At 38.8% G+C, this 14,899-nt stretch overlaps 1 protein-coding gene and 1 long non-coding RNA gene across 9 annotated transcripts in view; both read right to left on the bottom strand.

Moving 5' to 3' along the window:
- Window positions 1-1,204: 1,204 nt before the first annotated feature.
- The window catches only part of NR3C1 (nuclear receptor subfamily 3 group C member 1), a 117,623-nt gene continuing 103,928 nt past the window's right edge, over window positions 1,205-14,899 (bottom strand). For all 8 annotated transcript variants that reach the window (XM_060635848.3, XM_060635845.3, XM_060635846.3 and 5 more), the window contains exons 8-9: window positions 5,962-6,119; window positions 1,205-5,406 (exon numbers count right to left, since the gene is read on the bottom strand). In XM_060635848.3, the coding sequence (XP_060491831.2) occupies window positions 5,254-5,406; window positions 5,962-6,119 (311 nt within the window). In that variant the 3' untranslated portion in view covers window positions 1,205-5,253. The remainder of the gene's footprint in view (window positions 5,407-5,961; window positions 6,120-14,899) is intronic.
- On the bottom strand, window positions 7,725-14,898 carry LOC132681418 (uncharacterized). The gene is made up of 2 exons (XR_009611054.3): window positions 14,470-14,898; window positions 7,725-14,420 (listed from the first exon to the last, which is right to left on the bottom strand). It is a non-coding gene; the product is annotated as an uncharacterized LOC132681418 (long non-coding RNA).

The following is a 14,899-nucleotide window of genomic DNA, read 5'->3' as shown; positions in this document are numbered from 1 at the left end:
AGCTTAAATGAGATAATATATTGAAACATGGCTGGCATTCGGGTAAGTGCTCAGTAAATGTAAAACATTAATTTAAAAACATAACCAGTTCCCTGGGAGGCTTTTGGACAAGAGACTTGTTCTCTGATATGTGATAAATGGCCTTGCAGAGACTTTCCATTCAGAGCTCAGTAAAAGGGGCGTTAGTAGCTATGAACCAGCTGCTTAAACTCTGAGCCTGTCTGCTGTTTTATAAATGGAGTTACTATTTTCCTCTGCATTTGTTCTCATTTCATGCATTCATTGGGTAAGGATAACCGGTATCATGTCAGCAAAGGTGTTCTGCAACTTTAATAGCTCAAGCGGATGGTAAAGCAGTAATGTGTTTGCCTCCTAGTGCTGTACCTGGTGTCTTTTGCGTTGTAAAGCACGGGGAAAGTCTGGTAGACACACTTTTCCAATCACGTATTTCCAATGACCGAGGTGATGGTATTTTTCTTCTCGTATCTGTGGTATTTATCACCTAGTAAAGTAGGTAGCAAATGCTTGGTATACTGAGGATGGCGAAGGCAAACTTGGTTTTTAAGGACAACAAATAATAAACCTTTTTTCTTAGTGAAGGAAGTCAGTGGTAAAGAAAAGAGTCTTTCTAGGAAAACTGTGACATCACCCAGTTGATGGCTGGATCTGACCTCAACACAAGACATTTTCGGAAAATACCGAACAGGTTGTTGAGAAGAGCTGGTTTACCGCTTTAGCCCCTTCTGTCTTTATTGTCAAGACTGTGCCACGTTGCTGTGAAATTTACCAAGTATTTATGCCCTTTTCTGGGAGAAAGAATTGGTTTTACAATAAGTAAGGCAAGAATTTTGACTAGATAACTTGGTTTCCACAAAACATTGCTCTTCCTGAGGAAGACTGTTCTAGTGCACGAAACCTCAGGTGTGGGTTCTTCCTTGCCTTAGCACCCTTTGCAATAATGGGCGTAGGACCATTTGAGGCACGAGTGGGATAGTCTTTGGGTCTCTGGCGCCAGGGTTAAGCTCCCTTTGGATTTATGCCATGATTGCATGCAGACATGGCCACACTGACCTGTAAATGCCCACTTCAGCGTCCTAGGTTTCCTGACGTGATGACTCTACCTTCTGTAGAGGAAGGAGAAAAAAAAAAAAATAGGAAAACTGGAAGTGCATGAGTTCTACAAATGCATATTGGAGTCACATAATGAAAAAGCAGATTTTTTTATTATGATGTTTCTCCATATTTGGCATTGCTGTAAATGGCTAACTAACATTTACTGCCAATTCCATACAAATGTGTGGTTTGGTAATACCAGAACAGCAAATTTAAATGAAAAATAAAAGTTAAACATTTCCACACGAGATTTTACAGTCTGACATTTCACTGTGTAGGTAAAAAGACATTTTTTTTCTTTTACTACAGATTATTCAGCATGAATAAAAAACTACAACTTTTATTTTTAAACAGGAGTCACTGGTTTTAATTTTTACACATTTTTAAAATTACTGTGATAAAAAATAATGAAAAAGCTTCTTAATAATGCCATACACAGTATAATATAGATTTGTCCCCATTATATAGCATTTGTTTAATATACAAAATAGAATATTGACACACTTGAATCTATATGTAGTTAAGCAAGTTATTGGAGGAGGGTATTTTCATACAGCCTTTCATCAGAAAATAGAATCCTTCTTTCAGGCATTTTCTAGAGAGAAGCTAATCCTTTCCTGAAAACCTGGTCACTAATCCCTGGGGGACCAGGCTGACTGATCATAGTCTGGAAAGTGATGAAACTTGCATTCAAAGTGGTTAAAGCATCCTGCTTACACTCCTATTCTCCCATCCAACTCTCAAACCAGGCACATGAAAACACATTCATTTACCGCTACAGCCTTTAGGGCAACGGGCCAAGACTGTAATCTCACTGAGGGCTGCCATGGTTCTTGAATTTCGACAGATCAGAGTATAGTAATCTTGTTCATTCCACAGTGATGTGGTTTTAGGGTGTTTGACACGAAACGAAGATAAGGCTTATCAATAATAGTAAAATTATACAGAAGTAAAATCGGAATTGCCCCTCCCCTCCCACCCACCAGTTCTGAAATGAGGCTGGCTTTCTTTTGCATGCACATCCCGAGCTCTCTGATGCTAATTATCAAGCTCTTCACAGACCCTGGTCATGTCGGTCTTCCCACTGGTGTGTCAATTTCTTTTTCTCTCCAGGAGAAGGTAGATGATCTTTTAGGTTCCCTTCTCCTAGTTTTAGACAGTTGGCTATATGTACCCCACAGGCTACTTGTAAGGTCTCCCACGGCAAGGCCTTAAAACACTGAGAAGGTCCTATTTTTCTACTGCTAATGAAAAATAGTTTTCAGGATCTGCTGTGGCCAGTTCTCACTGAAGTTAGTACAGACTTAGTCTGGGATGGCAAGATACCACATACACAGAAAATGAAGTTGCTTTCAAATAGCACCATATCTTTTCTCCCTTAAATTGTTAATTGTACTCAAAGGTAGTTAAGATAACCTTCTTCTTTCCCACTCACTCTAAAAGGGCACAACTTCTTTTTCCATTTAAGGTACAGCCTCCTACTTCCACGAATGTCAGTTGATTTTCTTTTCACAAAGTGTACATACTTTTTTTTCACTGCGTTCCATTTTTTGAGAACCGAGATTGGGACTGAAATAAGATTAATGTGTGATGTGCTTTCTGGTTTTAACCATATAATATTCTATATTATATGAATAATTTACCTTTCATAAGCTCTTTTTGAAACTTAACACTGTCATTGATAATAATATCCAAGCGGTATTTCTTAGGCACCAAAAATTTCACATCCATCTGGGTTACAAACCATCTTAAAATACTCTGAGCTCAATTTAAACCATTACAAAAGGAACATTCCCTTTTAGAGAGCATTCAAAAAGCAAATGATTACACTTGTTTATTAAATAATTTCTCCAAATACTGAAAAATAACAAGTAACATTCAAAAAAGCATTCAAAGAAAACACAGACGTGTACTCATTCTGTTTGGAAATGAACTCTTGTAGGATAGAAAGGAATTAGTGTATTATTTGGCAACCTAGGAGATTCTGCACTATTTACATATTGCTGGTACCTCTACGCATATTATTGCCAAACTTCTGAGGCCTCTGTGTTGACACCGCTGGAGAGGCTGTCTGGGAAAGGAACCGTGCGATCACGTGGTGCTCGGACTCGCGCGGGCACCACCTTTCTGTCCCGTTCGCTCGCACGCCTGCCCTCGCACGCCTGCCCGCCAGGGGCCAGGGGAGACTCGGCAAACCGAACCGGCACTGACTGACAGGCTCCCTGCTGGAATGAGAAGGGCGGTGGTTGCGGGAGGCAGAGGATCCGAATGGGACGGAGCCTCAGCCGCCTCCCCAGCACACAGGGCCGGTTTCCATCCCCCTCTTCCCCTAGAGCAAACCCGTTTGGTTTCTGAGACCACTGCTGCCTGTATGAATGCTCACCCACACTAGAAATCATATAGGTTATCCGTCGACATTTCTTTGACCCCTACAAAAAATATATAGCATGTCGTGATAAAACAATCTCATCTAAAAATCGTTCTTATTTTACACTATACAAGCTATTTTACAATCATTTTAATAAATTGCATGTAAAGCTGCAGTAGCCCTTCCCTTCCCAGATTAGTGAATACCAATATGATATATATCTGAAACTATAACTAAATATAAAAATATATTAGAAGTTTCGTATGTTTAATATTAGATTTTCAGTTTTCTATTACACAAATAATTTGGCCACTTTGAATAGAAATCAGCTTTCTTGTGGCTTAGTAAATAGAAGTTGAGTTTACAGAAAGTTGGTAAGGTGCACACAGAAAGGGCTACTACAGCTCCTACTTTGTTTAAAATGATCTTTCTCAACAGCGAGGAGGAGAAGTTCACAAGACTTGTGTTAAACTCTATGGCACACGGAGGGATGTGAGGCATGTGGAGTTGCAAGAACATGGAAGTCTGACAGACAGTTCTAAATCACAAAAGTCATTAGCTGAACTTTCCTGTACCACCAGGAAAGGTAGACCAATTGGTGACGGATGGGAATGTGAAAATGGGTGTCTGGCTACTTTTTCCACGTTGGAGATTTATTTTGGGGGTGAAGTTTAGTGACAGGAAATACTTGGTCTGATTCCAATCTCTCAGTTGTGTCTCAGCTGGTTATTTGGAATCATCACTTTTAAGAAGGTATACAAACCACAACGAAAGGTCCTGAAAGACAGTTTACCGACTTTCTTGCCATCTAACCATTGCAGACACAGGCCATTAAGTACAAACAGGGCCTCTTGGTAGTTTTCGTGTTTGTTTTTAATTTGTCTTTTGCAACCATCATCCACGGTTTATGGAGCAGGTCACTGGACTAGGTGCTCTACGCCAGTTAGGACAGTTAATTTGCACAACCTACATATAATTCTCCACTGAAGCAGATATATACAAAATATGAGCTTTTTTTTGACGAGAATACTGGAGATAGGAGTCAATTTTTGTGGTCTTCTGATAGCTAAGTGCCATCAGGTTAGAAGCACCAACCCATTTTCACACAGATGATTAATGTTTAGAGTTTATTTTGGAAAGCTATGAACTAGCTGCCCATCTTAAACAGCTGTACAATAACTTGAATACAAAAATTACGTAAGAAAAAATGAGCAAGCGTAGTTCACTGGATAGAAAGGAAATTGTTAAAACCAGACAGTAATAGCTATAAAAGGCACAGCTTCCCTTTTCTGATAGACACTTGTAAACTTATTTTCAGGTTTCCATGCATAAATCAAAAAATGCTATCCTAACTATACAGGGGAAAATACACCAACAAAAAGTCTAGGAAATTTTGTCCAGCCAACTGTGAAAAGTATGAGCAGAAAGTTTGTCACGCAGACTTCGGGCACTGGCGGTTTAGGCGCCGTCTTCTCTGGCAGGTGGGGGCTCCCCCACTGCGACCGCTGCTGATTCCCGGGACCCACCAACCATCACTCTCTACTTGGCCCACCACTGAACAGTGATGGCCAAGGGCCTCTGTTGCCAAGTCTTGGCCCCTCTATAAACCACATGTAGTGCGTATTTAAAACAAAACAGAACAAAACCAAGGACCAGACGAAAACAAAAGAGAAAAAATAAAACAGCAAAACTGCTACAGGACAAATTGATGGTTTGTACAACAAAAGCTATAAATTCAACTTTCTTTAAGGCAACCTTTCTTATTAAGGCAGTCACTTTTGATGAAACAGAAGTTTTTTGATATTTCCACTTGAATATTTTGGTATCTGATTGGTGATGATTTCAGCTAACATCTCTGGGAATTCAATACTCATGGTCTTATTCAAAAATGTTTGGAAGCAAAAGTTAAGGAGATTTTCAACCACCTGCAAGAGAAAATAGATTAACGGTTATTCTTCAACACTACTAGCAAGATCTCCTGCTTGTTGGCCTCTACTTTTAAAAAACATATCTGACCTAGAGTATACCTGTCTTTGCTGGAATCCACCAGATAAAGAAGAAGTTCAGCTGGATAAAGTGAGCCTTCAGGTTACCAAAGACATTTTGGGGTCTTTAAAACTGTGTCTAGAATCATACGGCCTTTAGCGCATCACCGTGACCCACACAGCACCGTGACATGTGAAGGACACATGCTGGTTTAATTGGTTAGTCATATAAAAGAGAATTTGACTTAAAAGAATAGTGCCATTCTGTACTGGCATCATGCTGTTCTATGCACGTGACTAGATGAAATATTTCATAACTGGCATGAGCAGAGATGTGTGCCAAAGTGAAGCTGTCACAACGTGAACTCAAACCATCACCCAAATCCACCAACAGAAAGAACAAAAACAAAAACAAACAACTGGCGTATAATTACATACACTAATCAGATGTCCCAGAAAATGTTTCGGATATCTGGATTTCAGTTTGACACTTACATCATGCATGGAGTCCAAGAGTTTTGTCAGTTGATAAAACCGCTGCCAGTTCTGACTGGAGTTTCCTTCCCTCTTGACAATGGCTTTTCCTAGCTCTTTGATGTAGGTCATTCTAATTTCATCAAATAGCTCTTGGCTCTTCAAACCTTCCTTAGGAACTAAAAGGTAAAGATGTTGTCACATAAAGAATTTTCTTATGTTAACTCTGCCATAGGTGCCAGCAGGGCCTTTTATGATTAATAGCACGCTTCTTGACCTGACATACATTGTATATACACTCTGAATGTATTCCATGTAATTGCAAGCATTTCACAGGATCATGAGAGTGCGGCCAAGAGAGGTTAGGGGATAATAGAAAATTGGAGGATTTAACCTGGAGTTATAAGCCTTACTGGGGAGCAGGTAACTGCCTTCCCTTATGCACTTAGAAAATATGTCACGGATGCTATAAAATCAGTTTTATATTACTCTTCAAAATATTACTAGTAGGAAGGACTGTGAACAGAAGGTTAATCATGCTTTCCATTAATCTTGTAGAGACAGACTTTTGTACACTGCTCAATTTCTCAAAGTGTGCAGCTAGGAACTCTGGTTCTGTGTGAATGGTTAGGGAAAAAAGGATTTGGTCAACATTGAAGCAAACCTAAAGGTTAATACAAAGTTAGGGAGATTTCTGGATTTCAGGATGTTTCAGAGCCAAAATTAAGCACTTTCTAGGGGGGGGGGGTGTGGTGTTTCCCAAACTTAACTTCATTGTTGCCGGTATCTTAGAAAATGCTGGAATTCAGGAAGAGCAGTGGCTTTAGGAGCAAGAAGTTTTAATTTTTACTTGCCCTGTGGATTTGAGTATAACCTGCCTGAGTTGTGTTTCCTACTCGTTCTCACTGAACTGTTTAAAATTGGTTTACAAATTTAGATATAATTGACATATCAGTTTCAGGTAGTACAACATAATGATGAAATATTTGTTTATATTGCAAAATGATCACAATAAATCTATAGTTAACATCCATCACCATATGTTACCATTGTTTTGGCTTGTGATGAAAACTTTTAAAATTTACTCTCTGCAACTTTCAGGTACATAATATAGTATGAATAACTATAACCACCATGCTGTACATGAGATCCACATGACTTACTCATTTTATACCTGGCAGTTTGTACTTTTTAACCTCCTTTACCCATTTCTCCCACTCCCCACCCTCCCATCCTCCCACCTCTGGAGACCACTAGTCTGTTCTCTGTGTACGTGAGCTTGTCTTTGTTGGGTTTCCACATTCCACAGAGAAGTGAGATTACACATTTATTTGTACTTGTCTTTCTCGGTCTGACTAATGCCCTCTAGGTTGATCCATGTTGTTGCAAGTGGCAAGATTTCACTATCTTTAATGGTGGAATAATATCCCATTGAATATGTACACACCACGACTTCTTTATTCATCCATCCATAAATGGACACTTAGGTTGCTTCCACATCTTGGCTATTGTAAATAATTATGCAATGACTATGGGGCTACATATATTTTTTTATGTCGTGTTTTCATTTTCTGTGGACAAAAACCCAGAAGTGGAATTGCAGGGTAATGTACTAGTTCTATTTTTAATTTTCTGAGGAATCTCCATGCTTTTTTCCACAGTGGCTGCTCCAGTTTGCACTCCTACCAGCCATGCACAGGGTTGCCTCTTTTGCACATCCTTGTCAACACTTGTCTTTTTTTTATTATTACAGGTTTTTTAATGTTTGTTTATTTTTGAGAGAAAGAGAGAGAAAGAGAAAGCATGAGCAAGGGAGGGGCAGAGAGAGGGAACCACAGAATCCGAAGCAGGTTCCAGTCTCTGAGCTGTCAGCACAGAGCTGGACGTGGGACTCGAACCCACGAACTGTGAGATCATGATGGGAGCTGAAGTTAGACGCTTTACCACCTGAGCCAACCAGGCGCCCTTTATTTCCTGTCTTTTTGACAACAGACATTCTAACAAAGATGAGGTGATCTCTCATGTGGTTTTGATGTGCATTTCCCTGTTGATTCGTGATGACAAGCACCTTTTGATGTGCCTGTTGGCCAGACAATTTGCAAGTATTTTCTGTCATTCTGTAGGTTGCTTTTTAATTTGATCGTTTCCTTCTGTGCATAGTTTTATAGTTAGACATGCTGCCATTTTTTTTACTTTTCTTGCTTTTGCTTTTTGTGCCAGATTAAGAAAATCCCCGCCAAGACTGATGTCAGGCTGCTAACTGCTTATGTTTTCTTCTAGGATTTCTATGGTTTCAGGTCTTACGTTCAAGTCTTTGATTCATTTTGGGGTTAATTCCTTTGTATGGTGTAAGATAATGGTCCAGTTTTTTGCATAGGTCTGTCCATTTTTCTCAGAGTTGTTTACTGAAGAGACTGTTCTTTCTCCATTATATGTTTTTTGGCTCCGTCATAAATTAATGCTCTCCTATCTCTCATTCATCTATGTGTCTCTTTTCTTGCCCATTCCATGTTGTTTACAGGACTACAGCTTTGTAATAGAGTTTTAACCCAGGGAGTTTGATGCCTCCAGGTTTGTTCACCATTCTCTAGATTTCTTTGGTTATTCTGGGTCTTATTTTATAGTTCCGTACAGAATTTAGGATTATTCTGTGAAAAATGCCATTGAAATTTTAACAGGGATTACAGTGAATCTGTAGATTGCTTTTGGTAATATGGAAATTCTAACAATATTCTTCCAATCCATGAGTATGGAGTATCTTTTATTTATGTCTTTAATTTCTTTCACCAGTGTCTCACAGTTTTCAATGTACAGGTCTTTTGCCTCCTTGGATACATTTATTAATTTTTCTGTTAGCTCGTTACTGGTATCTAGAACTGCAACAGATTTCAAATAGTGATTTTGTATCCTGCAACTTTACTAAATTTGCTTATTAATTCTAACAGTCCTTTTGTGGAATCTTTAAGATTTTCTATATATAAAATCATGTCATCTGCAGTGAGTGTTTTATTTAGTCCTTTTAGATTTGGAAGCCTTTTATTTCTTGTCTAATTGCTCTGGCTAGAACCTCAATAGTGTGTTGAATAAAAGTGATGGTAGTGGATATCCTTGTGTTACTCCTGATCATGAAGGACAAGTTTGTAGCTTTTTTACTACTGACTTTGACGTTAGCTGTGGATGTGTCATATATAGCCTTTATTTTGAGACATATTCCCTCTGTCGTAATTTTGTTTAAAAGTTTTTTTTCACAAATAGACATTGAATTTTGTCAGTGCTTTTTCTGCATCTGTTGAGATTATTATATGATTTTTTTACCTTTCTTTTGTTAATGTGCTATATCACTCTCCCTGGATTTTGATTAGGGTTAGGCCAAAGAACACACGCGAAAATGTTCTGATTCTATAAAGCACTACTTGGTACTTCTAAGATGTCAGTATTACTGTGAAAACAAAGACTACTTAAACAGGAGTGGTAAGAGCCTACCATGTTAAAAATGGGCCTACGTCAATATAGTACACATAACCTAGTTATTGCTAATTTTTTAAATATTAAAATTTAATATTTTCATTGATTGCTTATCTTTAACTTTTTCCTGCATGTTACCCAAATTCTAAAAGTAATTGTGGGTGGAGCCCTATTCACTGCTTATGTTTAAAAGCATCTCATCCATCTCAAATTACCCTTAATTGTCTCTGTAGCTCCATCTTTTTGCTTTATGTGGTTGGGCCATATATTTAGAATTACTTTCCTGATAAAGAGTATCTTTACATAAAGAACTGTTTTTCTTTCTGCTTTAAAGTCTGTGCTGACAGCAATGTAGCTGCTACCAATTCCTTTTAGTTTAAGCAGTGGTCAGCAAACCATGACCAGCAGCCTGTGTTTGTAAATAAAGTTTTATTGGCACACAGCCCTGCCTTCTCTCCTTACATTGTTGATGACCCTGTTCATGCTGCAGGGAGCAGGGCTGATTAGCTATGACAGGGAGTGTAGGCAAAGCTGAAAACATTTACCATCTGACCCTGTCCTGCACAACTTTGCCATCACCGGGTTACTCTATGCATAGGCTAGATGGCCTTATATTTCAGCCACTCAGTATCTTTATTCAGATACTCTCATGTAAACAGCATAACATTGGATTATTTTTTTTTTAATCCAGCCTTGCATTTTTTTGTGTGTCTTGTCACCTTGGAGCCTTGTAGCTTTTATCCCCTCTTGATGTAACGAAATTGCTAATACATTTATTTGTACGATTTGTTACTTTCCCTTACCATGCTTTAGTTTATGCTCCCCCCCCCCGCCCCCCCTTTCTCATTCCATTTTTTTGTATTGCTTTTCCTTCCCATGTTTTCCTCAGCTGCTGCCACCCTGCGACTCAGGGCTTTGGTCCTTTGTGTAGTTTTTCCGTCCTTAGCCATCATTACTGAAATGTAAACACTCATTCTTATCAAACTCCCCTTCTTGTTGATATGTAATTATTGTGTCCTTTGGTTCTGTTTTTTAAACCCTCCAAATTGGTGTTATTTTATACAGTAAATGTTAGCTTAAATGTATCTATGTGTTTTCCACTTTCTTTGTTCTTTTTTCCTTCTTAGAGATGGGATTACTTTTACTTATCCTAAGTATATCCTTTAATTACTTCATTCAGGATCTATGATGGCAAACTTTCCTTTAAAATAGACTATTAGACTATTGAAATGTAAGGTGATGTTTGGATTAATAGCTACCCTGTTTGTAACTGTTTTCTACTCAGTGCACTTGTTCTTTTTTTCTTTCATAATCTTCCCTTTTTTTTTTTTTCTACTTTCTCCGGTTTTCACTGAGTATTTCATATGATTCTATATTCTTTCTTATCAATTAATACTCATTTTTAAAAGCTGTTTTCAGGGGCACCTGGGTGGCTCAGTCGGTGAAGCTTCTGACTCTGGATTTCGGCTCAGGTCATGGTTCCTAAGTTTGAGCCCCGTGCCAGGCTCTGCGCTGACAGCACAGAGCCTGCTTGGGATTCTTTCTCTCCTTCTCTCTCTGCCCTTCCCTCACTCGTGCTGTCTGAAAATAATTAAAAAAAAACAACGAAAAAACTTCTTTTCAGTGGTTGCCCTACCCTTCCCCCTATACATAGACGACCAATCTACATCTCCTTTACATCACACTATTGTACTCGATAGGGAGGGTAGGTACCTGCCAGCAGTATTCCTAGCCCCTCCCTCCCACTGGTTTGAACCCTGCTGCCATTCATTTCACCAGTACACCTTACACCCATCCCCTGCACGGCTGCTGTAATGACTCCACAGTTGTGTTAAGTTACATCGGTAAAGAAGAAAAATGAAATCTTATCTTCGTTGCTTCCTTCTCTGATGCTCTTCTTTCCTTTATGGAGATCCATGTTTCTGGACTGTGTCATTTTCAATTCCTCTGAAGAACTGCCTTAAATGTTTTATGCAAGGCAGGTGTTCTAGTGACTCATTGTTGGTTTTCGTTTGAGACTCGCTCTTTCACTCTCAATTTGGAAGGATAATTTCACTGGATACATAATTCTAGATTTTTATTTTTTTAAGCACTAAATATTTCACTTGACTCCCTTCCTGCTTGCATGGCTCCTCCGTGGGTAAGCTGCTTTTTTTCCTCCTCGGGCTTCTTTCAGGATTTCTTCTTGATTTGGTTTTCTGCATTTTGAGTAAAACATGCCTAGATGTAGATGTTGTGGTATTTATCTTTCTTGGAGTTTTGGAGTTTCCTGGGTCCATGTTTTGGTGTTTGTCATTAATTTTGGAAATTTCTCAGTCGTTATCACTTCATATATTTCTTCAATTCCTTTCTTTTACTTTGGATATCCCCATTACTTGTATGTTACACATGTTGTTATGGTCCCCCACAGTTCTTGAATACTCTGTTGCATGTTTTTTTTCACTCTTCTCTTTGCATTTGAGTTTGGGGGTTTGCCACTTCCGGTTTACTGATGAGCTAAATATTCCATTTCCATTACAGTAATTCTAATCTTTATAATATCTCCATAATATAATACTTTTGTTTCTTTCCTAGAGTTTCCACTTCTCTGCTTACAATACCCAGGTGTTCTCACATGTTGCTTTTTCCATTAGAGCCCTTACCATATATTAATCATGGTTACCTTAAATTCTCTGATAATGACAACATCTGTGTCATGGCTGAGCTGGATCCAAAGCTTGACTCTTCAGACTATTTTTTCTTGCCTTTTAGCTTGCATTTTTTTTTTTTTTTTTTTTTTTTTTTTTGCTGTTGTCAGAACTGAGGTAATTATGCTTTTAGCATGAGGTTTGATGTTCATCTGGCTAGGAGCTGGGCTGTGTTTCATGCTAGCCATAGGTGTTTAATGGAAACTAAACCTGTTCCCTTGTTTTTCCCCTCTTGTCTTTGGGTTTCCCTAAGAACTCCTTCTCAGATGGCTGTGTTCTGCAGTTCTAATCCAGTGGAGCCCTACTGATATGGTGGTAAGGTATTGGTGATGTGGGGTGTCTGATCCTTTTTGATTAAATCTGTTTTGTCCTGACCTTTAGAAGTGTTTCCGAACCACAACCTCCACCTTATACTCCTGTTTCCCTTGCCAGAGATACAGGAAGGGAAAGGGGGCTGCCCTGACCTATTTGCCCTTTCCCTCAGGTCAGGTAAAGTTCTTTTACAGAGGCTTTCCTCAGAGGGCAACAAACAGAGAGGATCTTTTCTCTGATCTTCACTGTGAAAACCTGGTGCGGCTTATGCAGGTAAACCCCCCAAAAGTGTGGGGAGGCAACCCCCTTAGTTTTTAATGCGCAAGCTCTTCCTAGGTCTCCAGCAATTCATCAAAATTACAAGTATTCCTAACCAGGTACTGGCTCTAGAAGTTTCTTTTCCCAGTAAGCTGATCATGGCTGTGCTTCTCTGTATCTGTCTGTCTCTACAGATTTTGACATGGTCATTTGCCTTGTGACCTCAATTCATTGATGGCTCCAAGAAAAGTTAACTGATTTTTAGTTCAGCTTCTTACTGTTGACGATGGGAATGGCAGTGTCCAAGCTGTTTACTTGTCAGAGATGAATGGAAGTCCACCTTCATTTTTCAATATTTTTTCCTTAGCATTATGAAAAAAATCTGTCCATTCTCTTCACTCCTGCTACATGGTTATTAAGTTGCTTCTCCTTTGAGGGTTTTTTTTTTCATTAAAGCACTCTTTCAGCCCTCCTCCCTCAGTCATGCCTCTTGTTACTTATTTATGTACGTGATACACACATATACATATCTATGCATTTAAAAACTTGTATTCTGGCTAATTTCTTCTCTCTCCAAATGGGTCTGATCTGCTTTTAGAGGCATCCCTTATTTAAAAAATTTCACTTAGGTTTCCAACCCCTGTCTTTAAACTTATTAAATATGCCCTCTTAGTACAGCTGACTTCTTTGGGTTCCTGCCTGCACTTAGTTTTTCCTGCTTTTAGTCTAGCGTTTTCAGTGGGAGGTTAGGGTACCTCATCTGGTATTCTGATAGGCTAGAAGTCTGACTGTATCTTATGGTATCTATTTTATTCCTTGTAATTCTATTCCTTTTTTAAAAAAGAACCAGTGTAAGGCGCCTGGGTGGTTCAGTCGGTTTAGTGTCATTATCTCAAGGTTCATGGGATCAAGCCCTGTGTCAGGCTCTGGACTGACAGCGTGGAACGTGCTTTGGATTCCTTCCCTCTGTTCCCTCCTCAGTTTGCACACTCTGTCAAAATAAACATTTTTTAAAAATTAAAAGAAAAAAAAGGACCAGTGATATGTACTAGTTCAGTTTACTTTTTTGTATCCTCTGCAATGAAGAATCTGGTATGTATAAAACTTAAATCACCAGTGTTGACAAATAGGATTGCTTAGTGTTTGGTGCTGATCTGTACCTGGAATTATGATCAGAACTTCAACAGTTTATTGAAATAACGTCAAGCTCATTTCTTTAACACATGTGCTGCATTAGGTAACGTCAAAAAGTCTCTAGCAAATGAGTTGTGGAAAATTCCTGTCTTGACTAAAATGTTAATGGATTTAAATATTAATAATATAAAAGAACTTTCTGTAGAACAAGGTAGTATGAAAGCATTAATGACAGAGGTGTCTTGGAAAAGCTAAACAGATACAGTCACATGCAACATCCATCACTTCGAGTTACTTGGCAGCTTTGAAACCAGTATTACGGAAAGACTTTTTGAAACCCTGCAACTTTATTTGTATATGAAAGAAGGGTTCAGTCATCAACTTAGTATTTTATAAACACTACCTTCATATGGGATTTTTATTGGTATTATACAATTTTAGCCTATTCCAACTATTCACACACCTTCTACTGGTTGTTGAAAATTCCATTTTACGAATCAGATACGCTGTATTTTTCACAAGCTTTCTAGGTTTACCAAGTAGTGCCTTTGCCAGTCAAAAGTAGTCTCACTCAAGTTGACATACCAGTAATTTATCTAAACTTTGAAGATGGTTTCATAAACTCTTGCTGCTGTTATCCAGATAGAACACCTCTGTCCAACAGTCTGGCAACCGTGCTGCATCATGGGATCTTCTAACGGTAAGTGCAATGTACTTTTGTCTCAATTTCTTAGACACAGTAGCATTCCTTGGGTAACTAAGTTGACCAGGTTACAATAGAGCACAGAAACTAAAATCACTCTAGCTGGCTTTGTTTCTCCATGTTTCCCCCGGGGAAGGAGGTGTGTACACATTCCAGACCCACAGAGGCTCCTGCATAGCTCATATACTTCTCTGTTTCCCAATGGTACTCAGCTGTCTTCCTAATCTTAGCATCACTGGCTGGGCCTTTATAAAATTTTACATTTATGAACAGGCTCAACTATTTGACCAGCAGGAAATAACCGTGGACTTGGTGCTATATACACAAACAAACCTTTGTTTCCATATTTCCTATTTTTGACATACTTAGAAGTGAATTTTAGATGCAAATACGTGTTCTA

Source organism: Panthera onca, chromosome A1 (genome assembly GCF_046562875.1).
Source record: "Panthera onca isolate mPanOnc1 chromosome A1, mPanOnc1 haplotype 2, whole genome shotgun sequence".
Taxonomy (NCBI): domain Eukaryota; kingdom Metazoa; phylum Chordata; class Mammalia; order Carnivora; family Felidae; genus Panthera; species Panthera onca.
The sequence above is the reverse complement of the archived record's forward strand: the minus strand, read 5'-3'. Positions and strand labels throughout refer to the sequence as shown.